General features: G+C 42.4%; 1 protein-coding gene across 2 annotated transcripts in view; it reads right to left on the bottom strand.

Annotated features, from left to right (window-relative positions):
* The window catches only part of RABGAP1 (RAB GTPase activating protein 1), a 67,360-nt gene that overhangs the window by 31,026 nt on the left and 22,696 nt on the right, over positions 1 to 13,638 (bottom strand). For both annotated transcript variants that reach the window (XM_027885916.1, XM_027885915.1), the window contains exons 7-13: positions 13,378 to 13,488; positions 12,876 to 12,942; positions 12,054 to 12,156; positions 10,684 to 10,853; positions 8,345 to 8,519; positions 7,624 to 7,717; positions 4,689 to 4,839 (exon numbers count right to left, since the gene is read on the bottom strand). In XM_027885916.1, the coding sequence (XP_027741717.1) occupies positions 4,689 to 4,839; positions 7,624 to 7,717; positions 8,345 to 8,519; positions 10,684 to 10,853; positions 12,054 to 12,156; positions 12,876 to 12,942; positions 13,378 to 13,488 (871 nt within the window). The remainder of the gene's footprint in view (positions 1 to 4,688; positions 4,840 to 7,623; positions 7,718 to 8,344; positions 8,520 to 10,683; positions 10,854 to 12,053; positions 12,157 to 12,875; positions 12,943 to 13,377; positions 13,489 to 13,638) is intronic.

Below are 13,638 nucleotides of genomic sequence, written 5' to 3'. Positions count from 1 at the left end.
GATCTTCGATCGGATCAAACCAGTAAGGGACTGGAGTGAGGCTCCTTGGCAATCTAAATCATTTAGTCAGACATGAAAGCGTGCACCTGGCATCCTTACAGACCTAAATCCACACACTGAATTCAACCAACACCAACAAACCCCAGGTTAACCTAACTTAAATAATGGTCATTCTGTGCAATTCCTACTGGATAATTAATTGTGGTCAAAGCAACCACGCTGCAATGCTCAGGATTGTACCTGACCTGTAAGCAGCAAAAGAATCCCCCATTTTATGAAACACTCATGTTGGTCAAAAATCTGTGCTGGACAACAGCATGACTTGGCAGATTTTTAGTTCATCTTGTGCAAAAGCCCGAAAACAAAAACTTGGGCTTCCACCCTATCTTTACCCCAAAAAGATCCCTTTACTCTTGTCCTTCATTTTTGTCACAATTTATGGTGTTTCTACTCATGGCAACTGAAGTACTAGAACTGTAGCTAGGAAACATAAACTTTGAATTAAATTTAGGCAAGGGTATTGTGGTTTTACAAAAAACAAGCTATGATTGAATTACTGCTGGAGAAATGATCTATCTTTCCAAAGCAGAGAATGATTTACATACCAATTGATTCCCATAGTATTTCTGGATCCTTAGGCACGAATAGACACATCATAAACATCCCCACCAAAACAACATACACTGAACTTTCTATCTCAGATGTCTAAAAACAAGGTAGCGATGGAAATTGTGAGCCTGACCAAAACAACAACATCTGGTTGCAGGGATTCTTAAACAGAAGATGCACCATGAAATCAAAACCTGCCCGACGTTCAGGTTTTTATGAGAAGTACAAGCTCAGCACCCATCCAGCCCAGAGGTATTTCTGTCTGGTTTTCCCTTTAACTGCCATTCTATTGTTTCCCTGAAGCAAGAGCAGTAACAGCTCAAGTTCCTCCTGGTGATCAGCCCTGAGCAGCAGCGAAGCAGCCAAGGGCAGAAGGTGCAACTGGAAGGTGACAGGGCTGGGGGTCAGGGCCTGCTAGCCCAGCTCTGCTCTGGGGCACAGCCAGCCCACTGAGAAAACCTCTTCAGAAGGCACTGGCTGAGGTGCCTGAGCTCTGCTGTGACTGAAAACTGCTGCGCTGGAGAGACTTCCCCCCTTCTACTCCGAGGTACAGCACGACCTCATCTAAGGCAACCAACAGGTACTCAAGAAATCACTCAAAGTTACAGCGACAGCTCTTGGGAAAACCACTGCTGGAGAAAGATAATTAAACTTTTACCACCACGTGATCAAAACCAATCAAAGGCAGGATCTCGAGGTTCAGACGCACTGACAAGGCTACGCCGAGATTCACAGACATGTGGCGGGATTAATTTCGGTTGATTGTACACAAGCGTGGCCCTTTGTACTCCCGCAAATTAAATTTATTCTTTTTAATTTATACGAGCATATGGAAATAAGATTGTGATACATGTGGAAAATAAGTGTTAACCACCCACAGCTAAAGTTCTGTCACACTTTATGCTACTGATGACAACACATTCAGTCAAATAATGGGAGTGACATTTTAATCTATTTCTTCATTAAAAACTAGTATCATTTGCACCAAGACAGACAAGTATATTTGGTAGAACGTCTGTGTTCTGTAATCCTCTGCTCACAGAGACAAAAAGTGGGAAGATGAGAAAGTGTGTAGCAAGACTCCTGCTGTAAGAAAGACTGGAACAAATTAATCTCTTGCCAGGCCTGGAATTTCTACCAGAAATGGTGACCCTGGGGTAACATTCCAGGATACTCCTCCTGCCACTGGACTATTATTTTTTATTTTATTTGTGCCACAAGATGTCCCTCTCACGTTGTAATTTCTTAATATAGTGTATTTATCTGGTACAACAGTTCATGGTTTTTTCCTTTCGACATTTCCTCCCACACAGACCTATATCCAAGAGCTTTTTACTTTCTCCTCAATATTGTAAATGTCAGGTTCTTAAAACGTTGGTATTACGAAGAACTTCTCCACTGAGAGATTCAGTATTTGTACTAATCCTTCTTAAAAACCTTGTCTGAGAAGTGTCTGTTGTCTCTTTTGCTTTGGACCGTGTTTACTTATCTTTTTTTAACCCACATGGCTCATTTTTCTACTTTTTCTACTCAGCAATACTTCCCATCCACCTATGACTGTCAAGAACATGGGCTATTTTTCCTGCAGGTGTCCATAAATGCTTGGAGTGAGTCTCCACACCTCTCCTCCTACCCTTCAGTGGCTGGAAGCCTGAAGATTAACAGCCCTAACCACGATTGCCAAAGTCCTACCAGGAACAGATGCCTCTCCCAGGGATTGTCTAGATCGTTTTACCTAGAGCTTGCTTTCTGTCCCCAGTAGGGACATGACCTTAATTCACTGGGCTGGCTTCCATCCACGCTCCCCACCACGAGCACAGCAATCTGGAGTTGCTAAAAGCTTTATTATTGCACACAGATGGCGTGCAAATTCTCAAAAGTGATTCGTGGAAGCACCACGACGATGAAACTTCGCCATTACCGCAACAACAAAGGCGCAGAGAACAAAACCCCAGCCAGCGTCTGGCAAAGAAATAAAGGGCAGATCATTCATTAATGCTGTCACCGTGACTGGAACGCAAGGAGCACACCTTGATGCACGGTTTCAATGCCATTTCTAAGTCATATTCAAGAAGAGACCCAGCCAGAGCCTCCACTGGTAGAACACAACAGGAGACATTTCCTTTCCACTCCTTCAGTAGCCACATCTCAACAGCAAACAAACAACTGTCCTTGCAGCAGTTAATTTGCAAAAGAAAGCAAAAACCCAGAGATTCCCTGAGCCTGCACAGGAAAGCAACTACCAGAAGGAATCCCGGGGTGCTGCATCCAATATCCTGCACACGAGGGGAAAAAAAAAAAATCCCTGAAAGAGGCCAGAAGGTTCTGGAGCAGATGTCAACACAGATCCTTATTAATTTGGGACTGTGCTGCCGTGCGGGGTCACGAAAAGCCTGGCAGAAATCAAATGCAGCTACAGGAATAGAGGTCAACATGAAGAGAGAAGGGGCACTGGATTATGAGCCCTCACACAGGCTTTCTGCACCTCCTGCTCGCACTGAAGGGCAGAGGTTTTGCATCGGCTCCCTCTGCTCCTGCTTCCAGATGAAGGAAACTTCATTTTCATTTCCTTGAGCTGGCTATGGCAGCGTGCTGGTAATACACCACAGGCCTCATGTGACTACAGCAGGGCCTGAAAATGGTCAGTCAGTCCCCATTTGCTTTAATTTCTTCATTATTTTCCATACTGAAGGACCACTGCAGGTATAGGCAGTCCTTTAGCTGCAGAACTCAGTGCTGGACCAGCCTTCTCTCCCTTTTACTTGGACTCTAGAGATGCTTCCAACACATGAAATCCAGGCTATTTTCTTTGTCTCAGCCAAATGAAAATGAGTGGAAAGGTTTCACAGGTTTAAAAATGAAAATGTTACACTATTCCTTTCTAGCTGACAAAGATAGTAGCAGTACATGTCACCAACTGTGCCACAAAGGCATCATCCTTTCCATTCTGATACCAAAACACTGAAACAGAGAAACAAGGGAGGCTGTCAGCCACACACCAGGCAATTAAAATAACACAACAGGGTAACTGTGATCACTCCTTGCCACAGCACTCAACCTCCACATTATTTATATGATTTATTCACCATAAAACCCAAGTCACAGTTCTAGAATGCATACACCAATATTAAGGAATTCAGATCAAGTTTCTTCTATATTCACTGAGTATGTGAAAGTACTTATGGCAGAACATTTTTAGCTGATCTGATTCATTCACATCACGTAGGATCCTTCCTGCATGAATCCAGCAGAAACCAAGTTTAATTTCAGACGCCCTCCTGCCCTCAGAATTAAGGTCTTTAATTGCTCCTTGTGAATCCGTGCCATCAGAATATAGATATACAAAGGCTGATTCAGTTGTTTTGCTTTTTAACTGGTGAATAATTAATTTCTGTTATATTTGTACTAAAGCTGCATCATTAATAATTTCTAATACAGTCCTTCTAGATGTGCATGTTTGATGAAAGCAATAAAATCCAATGTAGTTATACAAATAATGGTCAAATTCAAAGTAACATCAGTGTTCTGCATAACGAGTGACATTTCACTTTGTGACCCATTTGTTACTCTAGAACTTTGAGAAACACTGGATGATGTCTGTACATACAATTCCTACTTTCTTTTCCATCCTTACTGAGGTCAGCGTTCAAGATGAGGAATTAAACTGCTGTCTAGGGCAAAAATGTCCAAATTCTGTTTTTCCTTCTACCAAAAAAGGGTGCAATTTCAACAAGTGTTGGACTTTTAGCATAAATATTAAGACAACACAGCAAAATTCATCTTTCGTTCAGAAAAGCCAAACAAGCAAAGGAAATGAGTTTCTGTCAGTTATGAAAGCAATTAACAGGACACTTATTTTTTACAAACTAACTCAGAACTGGTCTGAGGGAAACAGAACCCGGCCTATGAAAAGGAAAGCAGCCTAAAGCCACAAACAGCCCTGCCCGTTGGGGTTTCTGCTGTTGCTCCCCTACGTTCAGACACACTCGTGAACCCTCAGGAAGGCGCACGCTGCGAAAACCTCTGTCTGCGCATTCTTTAGGACATGGGGGGAAGAAAAGCTGCTGAGAAGGCCCTACCTTGGTGATGAGGATGCGGTACTTCTCCACCAGGTGGTCGTTGTTGTGACACCCAGCCAGCAGCTGCCACACCTCTCCCCTCAGCGCCTCGGGCACCCCGCTCCGCACCAACGCCGACAGCGTCTTCGGCCGCACGCTCAGGTTCAGGTGCCTGGGGAAGGGGGGCAAGGATGTCACTGCCACCCAAACAGGGACCAACACCACGCACGGCAAGTGACAGCAATGTCGTGACAGCCCAGATGCTGCCAGGGTGAGTGAGATTCGAGTTATGGAAGAGTAAACATAAATTTAAATGTAATACACCGAACAAACCAAAACTCCCCATCAAATACTAGAACTGGGGGACAGAGGTCATAAAGCGTAAATTCCAACTCCAAACAACCCCCAAATGATGGGTAGTTTGCAGAAGCCCCCACAGGCCAGCAGGGTGACCCCCGAGGTGAGGGAGGGGCAGAAGACAGAGCTATAAAAACCACCTCACACGGTTATCTAACGACATCCCCGCACTGAAGCAGCTTCCACTGCACCAGCCAGGCCCAACTAAACAGCCCTCTCCAGCGAGACCGCTGACAGCTCATAAATTACAGCTCTGAAAGTTGTAAAAACTAAACCTGCGTATAATTTATGCACTTACAGCAAGTTAGGCTGAACAGCTCATTTGTGGCTTATACATAAAATTCCCAAAAGACACAGTCCTTAAATCAAAGAAATTAACATTTTTCTGCAGTTACTAAAAAACAAATTTCTGGGTAAAATGATCAAGAGAACTGACAGACAAAGCCAGGCAAAAAACTGAACTCGTGTCACATCAATCGCATTTTGTTCCTAAAAAGCTGTCATTTAATAATGTTCGTAACAGTCTGACGGATATGTGGATGATAATTTGACACAGACTGGGACTCTTTGCTGCCTTTCTTCAGTCTACAGAGTTCTGACCTAGTAATCTAGAGACTAACAGTGTGGGCATTTAAATCAGTATTTACTGCACAGAGCCCAGGACCATCATGTCCTCCTTCACTCTGCTTTCTCTAAAAGAAATCAACCATAGCAAAAATAATAACTATATAGCAGTTACACCTACATCCACACACAGTCACACCCACAGACAAACATTCACAGAGCATTTATTATACCTTTGTGATAAATATTTATATAAAATAACTGTCACATACAAAATAATCGATGTTTTTGTAGAGGCCTCCAAAACTGCTTGGCCCTAATCTCAGATCAGAGTAAGCACAGCAGTAGTTCCAATGAGTACAGTCATGAAGGCTGTGGACTAAAAGCCACACACTGCTGGATCCTTCCAAACTATTTTGAAATGAGAAAATTGTGTGACTCAGCAGTTATGAAATATCAGCCAAATACTATTTAGAAATCACAAAATAACAATGCATATTTAATTACTGTACAAATCTAATTACAGAATTGTAAAAAAAGCTAGCATGAAACTACCTAAACTCTGATTTTTATGATTTTCAATCCTCTTATGTTAAAAGCTGGAGGATCATTGCTTCCAAATACACATTTTTAGTTAAGAAGGAAAGCCCTTTAACACATATTAAAGTTGTTGCCAGCATTAGCACAGAAGCATTTCATATCCTCTTAGAGCTGCCAAAACATTTCCAATGGGAGTCAGGTGGCTTAATTATCTTTGAGCCCTTGGAAGAATTACAAAAAAATTCAAGTTGAAAGAAACTTTCTCACAGCAGCAGATGCACAGAGCTCATCTGGTAAAGATGTTTCTCCCAGACTAGGAGAGGAAAAAGGGACCATGGATCATTTTACCACAGCCTTCCCCTTCTTGCAAATGGGTCCATTTCTATGTCCACTTTCTTAGCAAATTAGTGCAGAACCAAACTGGAAGGAAAAGTGTTTATTCAAAAAAGCAGTAATTGCAGAAAATAAAAAATAATGCTAAATCGTTATAATCTTAAATTTAACAGAATCCTTGCTAAGTGGTCACATCAATACTTTCCCTCATCCAAGCTGCATGACCCTGCCATCCTACTCCTTAAATCTAATCCCTGCTGTCCTACTCCTTTAATCTAATCCCACATTCAGCCTTTACTTGCTGTACTCCCTTTGCCCTGCTCCTCACCAACGTTAGGAAGCAAAAGGCAGCAGAAGAGCCAGAGTCAGAACAAAGCCTATTTGAGCTCAATCTCATGTTCCCTGTCATCCCTTGTTGTGGGGAGAAAATTAAAACCTAACACAAAACCTGAATTTTGCAACAATCAGCATCATTCCAGAACAGCTCAGGCTACTTCAAGATGAATAAAAGATCGCTCATCAGAGGAGGAGGGTGTTGCATTAGCAATTGGACTGTGAGGAAACACTCCCCTGGTACACTGGCATTTTCTGGGGGAAAAAACAGCAGAGCTCATGTACTTCCTTCTTGGCAGGCTCTGGAGCCTTCCTTTAGATAAGGAAGAAAAACATCTTCGCTATCCAAGTCCAGATCTCCCATTTTCTTCAGCTACAGTCACTAAGATATGACAGCTGCAAGAAAAACTGGCTGTGAACTACATTGGAATTACAAAGAGGAATGGGAGTGATCTGTGCAAAATAAAGACAAAGGAAGAGCTGCATTTTCTTTATACTTTTTCGTTTAAGTTTTTCTTTGACAAAATCCCAGGGAACTCACAGATAAGCAGAATGCTCATTTTAAGACAGAAGCACCTAAAGATATAGCATAAGTGAATTTCTATATATTAAGCATGCACTCAAAAATTCAAATACTTAAAACATCCTGTGAAGAAATCAGAAAACACGAAGCCAGAGAATAAGGGTTGTTGTGGGGATGAACAGAGGACTAAATTCACCCTCATCTTGTCTCAGCTGGCCTCTGGAAACAACAGAAACTCCAAGATGAAGGAGCAAACAGGACAAGAATATTCAGGACTAACTTTCAGAATGTGATTTTGCCACTTACCACTTGGACAGCAGCTCTCCCCACGTCTCAAGAATTTTTTCTGCACACTCTTTGGAAACATCTCCAGAACCACTCAAGAGGGGTTCATCATTGTCTGCCAACAGAACAGAGAGGACCCTTCAGCCAAGGCCACATGGAAGGCCAGCAGGAAAGTGACAAAGCAGAAACCCAAGTCATCCCCATTTCATCTCAGAGCTGTAGGGCCACATGTTTATATACTCAGAACTGGTCCATGCTTTGGTTTAAAAGAATTTTTCTAAAGCAGAGAAAAGTTCTTGAAAATGCATTAAGCTCCAAGCTGGGCAGGTCCTGGTACAGTTTTATCTACCACAGTTGTCCAACTCTCCTCTTCACTAAAACACGCTGCCTGCTGAGACTTCCAAATAATATCAGCTTCTCGTTTTCACTCCCAAATCTGTTCACAGCTGCAGCTATAGGACAACCCCCAATTTTTAGCAGCCTCTTTTCACATTGTCCCAAATATATCATCACACTGGAGGCCTGGGTTGGGAAAAGCACAGACACAGAAGAGTCAGAGGAGGGAGAGGCTGCCCCAGGAATGTTGGGGTACTGGTTACTGAGTGCTCAGAGCACTCAAGCAAACAAAAACCCATCAGGAGGCCGGATTCTGACTGGAAACGATTCAACATGTTTTATAACTGTGTTATTTACCACGAGCCCTTTCTCTCCACGTCCACAGAGCACCCAGTCTGCTTCTTACCTTCCTCTTCATCGTCCTCGGGGGGAGAAGGGATCATGGAGCCCTGGGAGCCCGACTGGGGCAGGCGCAGGGAGGGGCTGGCCGTGGTTTTCCTCCTCTCCCTCTCGGACTCGCTCTCCAGGCACACCACTTCATACAGCGTGTCCGAGTTGTTCTTCCTGTCCTTCTGCTTGATCTAGGGAACAAGTTCACTTCACTGGCAAAGGGTGCACAAGTGCCACGTCCCTTCCTAAGGCTCTGCTTTCTCACTCTGGGGCAGAGAGGTGAGGAACAGCTTCCCCCCCACTGGGCAGTAGGAATGCTGACACACGTGAGAGCTGCACACTCAATGCCTTGTGCAGGCCTGGAGTCTTCCTACCATAAATGCTCAGATTTTTGAAGCTGTCAATGCAGCTGTGGTCTAACAGAGGAAGGCTCCTTAATATGAAACAACTCCACCCCCGTTTCTCCTCAATTTTCAATGCTTTCATACCTTCCTTTCCTTTAAAGGAGGACTTTTCTTTGTCAAGTGGTTCTAAAATTTTAATGCAGTTTAAGGACTTGGAACTTTCTTTTTTTCCTAAATGAATAAAAATAGACAGTAGAAAAGGGAAGGTGAAGAAGAGAGGGAAATAAGATTTATAATTACACTCTACACTAAGCTCCCAGTGCTCAATTTTATCCTTTGGAGCATTAAAAATGAAAAGCAATGCATCAAAACTAAATCACTACATGTAATCTGAGCAAATAAAATCCCTCTGCTTTCACCATTTCCGAATAAAGAAACACTGCCAAAGTAAGATAAGCCAATTCTACACAGCTGTATTTTTAATAGGCTAATCATGACTCCACAGAAACAGGTTTCCCTTCCAGGCTTATCAGGCAGTACATTCTATATTTGTTGCTTCCACTATGAATTTTGATAATCTTCCATTAGTAAACACTGGAAGTTGGATAACCTGACAGTGCCTGTGGAAAAGGAGAATTGGCTAAGATAAGTCACAATGCCTGTGAGTTTGGTAAGACAAAAGATACAGAATTAGCTCAGCAAGATAAGCTTCCTTTAAACTGCCAAACAGAAAAAGGCACCTTTTGGAGGCTGCAGAATATTTATAGCCCAACAGCCTCAAATGTTCAACATCTCCACGCTCCACCTCGAAAGTATTCTAAATAAAAAGGCTGAGCTCATCCATGAAGAATTTTTCCACCTTAAATTTGGAAGGAAAGAGACTGAAAATGTGTGTTCATATTTTACATAAAAAATAGGACATACACAAAATAGAATCCCCGGTGAACCTCATCTCTGTTACTACCCAGATGCCATTCTGTTGCCAGCACTTGAAGACAAGTGCAAAAAGAATCATCCTGTTTAATTGAAAACCTCTTTAAAAAGAGAACACTTATCAAGCAATCAGGACTCCAACATTGCTTTCTTTTTGGGCTGCACCCAGAATTACTAAACCTTGAGAGAGCACGTACATCCTCATTGTTATTTGCTTTTATACATTTCCATTTCTTTAAACAGGACTTTAATTTCAGGACAATAATTTCTAGAACAGGAGAAGAGCAGCTATTCCAAGTGCATCGTCTCTTGAGTGACTTGGACCTTCAACTTACCAGCCTTATTTTAAGTTATTGCCTTGTTATTATGAATATCTTGGACAAAAATAATCTTTCCCTTTTTAGTAGATAGCATAAAGAAGTAAGTTGGAAAAACCAGTAAAATTTTTTAACAAGTTCTAGGAATTTTTTGCGGCTGCTTGGATTTTTTCCCCCCAGGGCAAAATCGGGGTATGTGTGAAATCTCTGCTTCCAACTGTGTAGAAGGGGGAAAATAGACTTTTCCACCAAAAATAATTTCTTTTGGAATTTCAGATGGATGTTTGCTCATCTAAAGGAAATCTAAAAAGAAATGCTCAATTTGTATGCTAAGTTTGGTGATGTATCAGATAACATGGCAGGAGGATTACAGTGAAGACTTCTTTTCACCTTAATTGTACACAACCACCCCACTCTACCCTTATGTCAGCACCTCTCAGCACAGCCCCAGATAAATCCTCTGTTCCCTTTTATTTCTGTGGTTTGGCTGGAAAATCCATGAGCCTCTCTGCAACTTCGCAGCCTCATCAAAGCCATCCAAAAAGCTATTTCCAGCTCTTTATGGGGAACTGCAGATAGCCAGCAACAATCAGCATGATAAAGGAGAGCTGCTCTAAAATTGAAGAGCATTTATTGTACCTCTTTGATTCAGGAGCAAAATGTTGCATTATGAACACTGCATTCGTAAAGGTTTTACCAGCCACAGGGAAAAAGAGCCTATTAACTGTGAATTTTATTGCTTTATTTTTTAAAGCATTTACCTGTTTCAGCTTCAAGAAAAAATTTTCCGTGGAGCTCCGTTTGCTGAAGGGCCAGAACAGCCTCTCATTGGGGGAACAAACTCTGACTTTGGTCTCCAGAATGAACCGAACGGGCTCCTGCACCTCAGTGATCACCAAATCCACTGCCGTGGTCATGAACAGCACTTTATCTGCAGAGGGGGAACCAAGTGAGAGCGCTAAAAAATATTCCAAATAAAATATTCCGTAACCTCTTTCCTAGTAACGTGAAAGAACAAAGGAAACTTTCTTTTTCAGAATTCATTTTTCCCCTACTGTAACATCTCAAAACCTTAGAAGTTTCAAAATAGAGAAATCAGATGACTGTGCACCATCCACTAGAGAGTAAGGAAACTGAAGTCTTCAAGCCAAGAAAACGGGCTTGTTAAAGAGAATAAAAATTCTGCTTTTTCAAATCCCACTGAAATGTATCCAAACCCTTCATTAAACATTAGAAGTGCATACATATGCACTCAACTGCACAGTGCAGATCTCCTGCCATCCAGCCTAATTACACTGCAGCTCTTTCTTGGTTTGAGAAGTTGCTTGAGTGTTAAGTACCACGATATTAAAGGCATTTGAGACCATCTCAGCTGTGACATTCTGAAAATTGACTGCACAGTTTGATGCTCCAAAAGGAGGCTCAGTGACCTATGAGATCTCTTCTGGTACTGACTGATAAATCGTGTCCTTCAGGCAGGATGACATTCAATCCAGCAGCAGATTGTGCCCAGCAGCTGACTTTTATGACTTTGCCCAGTCAATTCCCATTAACTTCCCCAACCCTTGGCATGAAACTGTGACAACAGATTGAGAGGATGGTAATTCAGCTGACATCTTAAAAGAAGCAATGACAGATCTGTTTCAGGGCTCGAGAGAGCAATGGAGCACCCGCTATTTTTGGATGACAGCTGGGAGTGGTTTACTTTCATTTTCACAGGTACAGGGATCCTTCTGTTTTAATTACAAACTCGGGTTTGGAAAAATCTGAAGTGACCACAAGAAACCGAGCAAAGCAGAAATCCGTACGAGCCGTTTAGTGCAATTCCCAACGGGATTCTTGAAAAGCTCCCGTGGTGCACGGAGCACCTGCATCCTGTGCCCACACACCTGCACAGCCCCCTGCTGGGACACAGCTCTCCCAAGGTACTGCTGAGCACTGGGCTTAGTTGTCTTTTTTTTTTTTTTTTTTTTTTTTTTATATGTGGCATTTGGCATCCTACTTTCTAAGAATATATCCCCCACTGTGAAAGGCTTTTTGTGGGATTCATCCTAAGGGAGAAGAGAACTGATCTGGTGCCCTCTATGGAAGTCATTTCCCTGCCTAGGGATAACCCTGGCAATGTCCATACCTTTTGGTGTTTCTTCATTTACAAACTGGAAGTGTGGAGATTTTTGATTCCAGCTCCCGGTGATCACGTAGGATTTCCCATCAGAGCTCTTCCCCATGGACTCCTGGAAACAAGGTAAATGGATGTATTTTTATTTAAATTATCTCTACACTACGAAGCCTCAGCCCCGTAAAAGAGCCACTGCACCGGCAAGGGAAGGAGACAAGTTGGTGTGACAGAGTCTGCAACAGATCATCTCTGTTCAGCTTGTCTGTCTTCCCAAGAACCTTTTCTTCTGGGCAATCCAAAGGCTGGTAAAAAGCCAAATTATTCATGTAGTATCGAACATTCCTGAGTACTCACTATTGTAACAAGCATGTACCGCATAAATACTGGTAAGGTTGTTGTCACTTCACACTTGTGAAGTCAGATGTTCTCTATCATTATTTTATAGATAGAAAAGTGAGTCATAAGAACAAAGCACCCACTAATTCTCCGTGTTCCATTTGAAGCCTCTCAGGCCTCGATTTTTACAGAGATAAGTATGCTATAAAAACTTTTCATGTTCAAAGCACAGCTCTTTAATATTCGGCACATCTAAAATAAGGCTCCACGTTTCTTTTTTCAGGCCATTAACTGAGAACACTCATGAGTGACTATAAAATTGGGCAACTCCCTTGGCCAAGCATCAGGTCATGTTCTAACTCTGCAGGGACTCGACCCAGCTGCCCAGAGCCCCACCCTCCATACCATGACCCACAGCCCCGTCTGTGCAGAGGTGTCTGAATCCTTTCTGTCCGTAACCAAAATTATCACTGAACTTTATGAACAAAAGATCCTCACCAAATCCAAAAGGTGCATGTCACCGCTCCGGACATCCTTCCCGCGGCTAAGGAGGAGGCCAAAACATCTGCAAAGCCAGGCAAAAAAAAAAAAACCAAACTGTAAAAACCAGGCTTACTCATAAACAAACCATTGACATTTCTTATCTAAATAATCACTGTGTTACATCACAAACAGCCCATGAATCCACTGACAAATGTCAACAAACCATCAAGCATGTCTCTTGCCCTTCCTTTGGTTTGTTTTGGTTTTTTCTTGCACAGAATTTACCCTTCAGTACAGACAAGAATCAGATGAAGTGCAAGGCTCTGTCCTTTGTGGTTTCATTTCCCAGGGACTTCTGGCCCACAGGGGGTATATCCCACTCCATCCTCTCCTTTACCACACTTGAGGGGTGTGGTATTAAATCACACAAATGGAGAGTCCATAGAACAGCTGCCTCAGAGGAAAGAACACAAACATCAAACAGATAAAGAATTTTTAAAAAAACTGATGAAATTACCTTTCAATAGCAAGCTCTTTATTAGTTGTCTGTTGGACATAAATCACTATCTTCTTATCAATCCCCTGGCGCAGTTTGAAGCATTGCCTGTCCTTGTCTTTGGGAACTGCACTGTTATTCAGCAGGAAAGGAAAAAAAACCACACATTTATCTGTATTCCTTGCATGTAACGAAGTATCAGAGATTGGTAAAGAGGTTCTTACACCAAAGCACTCACCCAACACTTTCCTTCCCTGCACCCTGCAATGGGTAATGTGAAAG

Source organism: Empidonax traillii, unplaced genomic scaffold, assembly GCF_003031625.1.
Source record: "Empidonax traillii isolate 1590-97213 ecotype Southwest subspecies unplaced genomic scaffold, ASM303162v1 scaffold174:size915687, whole genome shotgun sequence".
Classification (NCBI taxonomy): domain Eukaryota; kingdom Metazoa; phylum Chordata; class Aves; order Passeriformes; family Tyrannidae; genus Empidonax; species Empidonax traillii.
Note: the sequence above shows the minus strand (reverse complement) of the source record. Positions and strands in the feature narration are given on the sequence as shown.